The sequence below is a fragment of the Vigna umbellata genome, chromosome 5, assembly GCF_029865625.1.
Source record: "Vigna umbellata cultivar VRB3 chromosome 5, Vumbellata_1.0, whole genome shotgun sequence".
Lineage (NCBI taxonomy): Eukaryota > Viridiplantae > Streptophyta > Magnoliopsida > Fabales > Fabaceae > Vigna > Vigna umbellata.
Genome location: NC_142169.1, coordinates 67,250,216 through 67,254,311, shown reverse-complemented (window position 1 = coordinate 67,254,311; position 4,096 = coordinate 67,250,216). Strand labels below are relative to the sequence as shown.

The following is a 4,096-nucleotide window of genomic DNA, read 5'->3' as shown; positions in this document are numbered from 1 at the left end:
TAGCAATTATAAATTGCTCGTACGTAAGCACTAAGTACAAACTAAAAAGCACCAAAAGTTGGTAATGGTCACAGGCATTAGGTGGTTGTGTCTTTTGAAAAACTGCACAAGAAAACAGTAGGAAACCCACGTTCCTATTTAACATCCTAACCGTCCCACTATGTTTCACGAGTTATCTTATGCCACTAAGCAACATTATCTTCCATATCAGTTTTCATTCTTCTATTCTATCTTCTACAAAATACTACAAACCTTAACCAAATCAGAAGGAAGAAGAGAGTTATCATCATCTTCATTAAAACAAATGATGAAGTGGGGAGGAAGAAATCATTCTTCAACTTCCTCTTCTTCTGTCTCTTCCTTCATTTCTCATGCATCTTCTTTCTCTTGGTTCTCCAAGTTCAAGAATATGAGAATCAATTCGGAGCCAAGTGCTGCAAAAATGAAGCACAAGACAAAGCCCAGTAGTTCACCTCAATATTTCTGTGAGATTGGAGATAGAAGATGTTGTGTAAAGGATGATCGTGATTTCTGTAGACAACCTTTAAATGAAGAGAGTTATGAGGATAAGAAGAATAAAGATATTGATGAGAGTGTGATTCCCTCCTCAAGTTGCTTTGGTGGTAGAAGGGATGCTAAAGGCACACTCGAGTTAAAGGAGAGGGATATTGGTCAAGGAGAAGAAAGAAAGTTGGTGGATGATGGGAAGGTTTCAAAGAAGATGGATGTGTACAATAGAGAAAAGGAATATGAAAACTTAAGGAAGAGATTTGAGAGAAAAGCCAAAAAGGCTTTTCAAGACCAACTCTTGACACTTGAAAGAGAAGTTGAGGAACTTAAGTTTGGATCCAGTAAAGCAGTGGAAAAAGATGCGTTGCAATTTGGATCACCTAGAACAATTTGCACCCCAAGAACACACGCTTTTTCTTCTTCAGCAATTTCAAGGAATCCCATCCTTGGAAATGTTATAGAAAATTTTGAGAAAAATGAAAGGCTGTCTCACAAGAAAATGAGTTCTGAGAGGCAGAACTTGAAACAAACTGAGGAGACGAAGGTAAAGACCAACAGGAATAAACAATCACATCATCTCAACAGAGAACATCAGAGGAGGAAACAAAAGCCGAGCTCTAGGGTCAAAATACATTCTCCAAGGATGGTTTCTAAGGTTGAAATTTGCAAAATAAAGGCCCTGGAAGACATGAAGAAAGCCAAACTAAAGATGAAGAAAGAAAAGGAAGAGATTGTGGAGGAAGTACCAGTATTAGAAAGCTTTGCTGTGATTAAGTCTTCAATAGATCCAATGCAAGATTTCAGAGACTCGATGATTGAGATGATCATAGAGAATCGGATTATTCAGCCAGAAGAAATGGAAGATCTTTTGGTATGTTATCTGACTTTGAATGCAGATGAATATCATGATCTCATCATCAAAGTGTTCAGGAAGGTATGGTTTGACATGAGCCAAGGTATTTTGGGTATTAAACTAAACATGCAATGTGGTTACTATGAATAAAAACCTGTGTCAAGTTTACACGCTTGACCAAAGTGTACAGTTACTCTAAAGCACATGTTGTTCTTGCCATGCTCTAGTTTATTTTCTAAATGTAACAGTGTTTCCATAAATTCTCAATTACTATCAATCAGAGGTATTTTTGTGCAATGTGCATGACCATAAACTATAAACGTTAGAAAACAGAGAGAAAAAGAGAATACTATCTCTCTTAAGGATACAAAACCCGTCATCTAATTGCTTTCAAGTCAGACATTTATTCGGAATCACTCACAAACCGCAGCACTTCCAGAATATGGCACTTGGGATAACTGCTAAAATCAGAAGCAGTTATCTTTCATTATCTTCAATGCAACTGAAATATTTCGATAGAAAAAATTACCTTCAGTGCTATCTCTTGAACCATGCTACAGCTGGTTTTTATCTCAGCAACTTCATGTTTTGAGTTGGTGCTGAATCTTTGGCATCTACATATAAATACCTGAAATAAACAGACATAACGCCTTGATATTGAGTCAGAACTTATGGCATTGAATCCAACCAGTTTCAAAATCATTAAAGCTTTCGCTTTTGCATTGTTTTCATGAACCCTGTATAAATCATACTCTTACCAGCTATCCTACAACATTATAACATGGGCACGTATATTATCAAACATGTAGCTACATATTTATCCACCATCACGTGTCTCTGTCCCCGAACCTCACTCAACAAAATTCTCTCATTATTTGAAATTGTGACTTACTGTCACTTTAGTCTTTCCATTCAATAAAAAGTTTGACATTAGTTTCGTTTAAGTCCAGTTTTTAAATTTAATCACTTTTATAATTTTAGTTCTTGAAAATATACTGACATTATAATTTACAACATGTCTTTCATGCAACACTTCGGATTAGATTTCATTAAGTCTAGGGATTAAAGTAAAAATAAATAACAATGCAATGGAATAAACTGATAATACGCTTCTAAAGTCTCTTTTGGAATCACGATTTCAAGGAGTAAAGAGTTTGTCTCAAAAACTGAGTAAATATATTTATCTTTAATTTAATTTAAGCTAAGCACATTAAGATGGTAAATAAATAAAATCTAGGTTTTTATCTAAAATAAATAAATTTAAGTTTTGTTACATTCCTTTCTAACTCGATTTAGAGAGAAACTCTTATTAAAAGAGCGTTTTTATTCAAAATCATAAATTAGGTAATCGTGTTGTTTTTTGCTATGTTCAAGTCAACTAAATCTCAATCATTTTGGCAATCAATTTTTATTTTTTTTAACACTACCAAATCAAAACTAAAAAAGTTACTGTTATATTAATTATGATTTTCTTAATTAATCAAAAAATAGTTTTAAAAGTTAATACAAAGTGGTCTTTTGATAAAAATAAATCATAAAGCAACTAAGATTACTCATAAGGAAATTAGATAAATTGTTTGGGATCAACATTTGGCTACTCTAAAATCCTAAGATGCATTTTAGAAAATAAAACAAGAAAGTTATGAAAATTGTTTAGTAAATTAATAGTTAAAATTGTGACAGAATCTTTATGCATCCATACTAAATTACGATGTTTTAAAAATTTTAACCATTGATTAAAAAGATTCACTTTTTCCACCTAAAAAGCGCGTTATATTTTTAAAAATTATAATGTTTGTAGTAAATAAAAGGTCATATAAATAACCATAATTGAGTCATCTTAAAAGTTTAAAGATAGATATAAACTGTGATGGATAAAGTCTAATTATATATATATATATATATATATATATATATATATATATATATATATATATATGTATATGTATATATATATATGTATATATATATATATATATATATGTATATATATATATATATATATATATATATGTATATATATATATATATGTATATATGTGTGTATGTATATATATGTGTGTATGTATAAAAAGTATCATGTTTATTCATGAAGTCTATGAAAAAAGTTATTTTAAGTCCTACTTTGTCCAAGGGAACTGTAATCAACATTTTGATGATTAGGTAAATTAGATATATTCTATATTATCTTCTAAGTGGTGGCTTTAAAAATAACTTAAGTGTAACTAAAGTTATGCAATTAAGTTCACTCCGTAATAATGAAAATTTTAAAAAATATCCAACGTAGGTATCATGTTTATTTATGAAGTATATGAACAAAATTACTTTAGGAGTTATAAAAGAAGTCCAACTTAGTTCAAAGGAACTCTAATAAAAAATTTGAAAAGGTGAATTTGATATATTCTATATTATCTTCTACACAGTGGTTTTAAAAATAAAAGTAATAGATCATCACCTCACAACCTTAAAAACAAGTTAGGTGATGAAAAAAAACAATAAAGATAAATAAAGAATAAATTAATATTATAATATATATTCAACTCAAAAAATAATAAAATATTATTATAAACTCCTTCATCTATCGTATTAAAATGAATTCTTACATAATTTCTTCCACAATTATCTCATCAAACTATTTACGTTTATCAAATGACTTAACGTAACGCACTAGATCGAAATCATTAAAAGTTATATATCCTCATCGATAAAGTTAAAACTTTTAGTTGCAAGGTG

The 4,096-nt window shown here is 30.2% G+C and overlaps 1 protein-coding gene across 1 annotated transcript; it reads left to right on the top strand.

Moving 5' to 3' along the window:
• The first annotated feature begins 205 nt into the window (after nucleotides 1-205).
• LOC124825869 (uncharacterized) lies at nucleotides 206-1,660 on the top strand. The gene has a single exon (XM_047298597.2). The coding sequence runs from the start codon at nucleotides 305-307 to the stop codon at nucleotides 1,511-1,513; it is 1,209 nt and encodes a 402-aa protein (XP_047154553.1). The 5' UTR covers nucleotides 206-304; the 3' UTR covers nucleotides 1,514-1,660.
• The last annotated feature ends 2,436 nt before the right edge of the window (nucleotides 1,661-4,096 follow it).

What these genes read in the sequence shown, in the direction of transcription:
- LOC124825869 (XM_047298597.2), top strand. Translation starts at nt 305, where the DNA reads ATGATGAAGTGGGGAGGAAGAAATCATTCTTCAACTTCCTCTTCTTCT.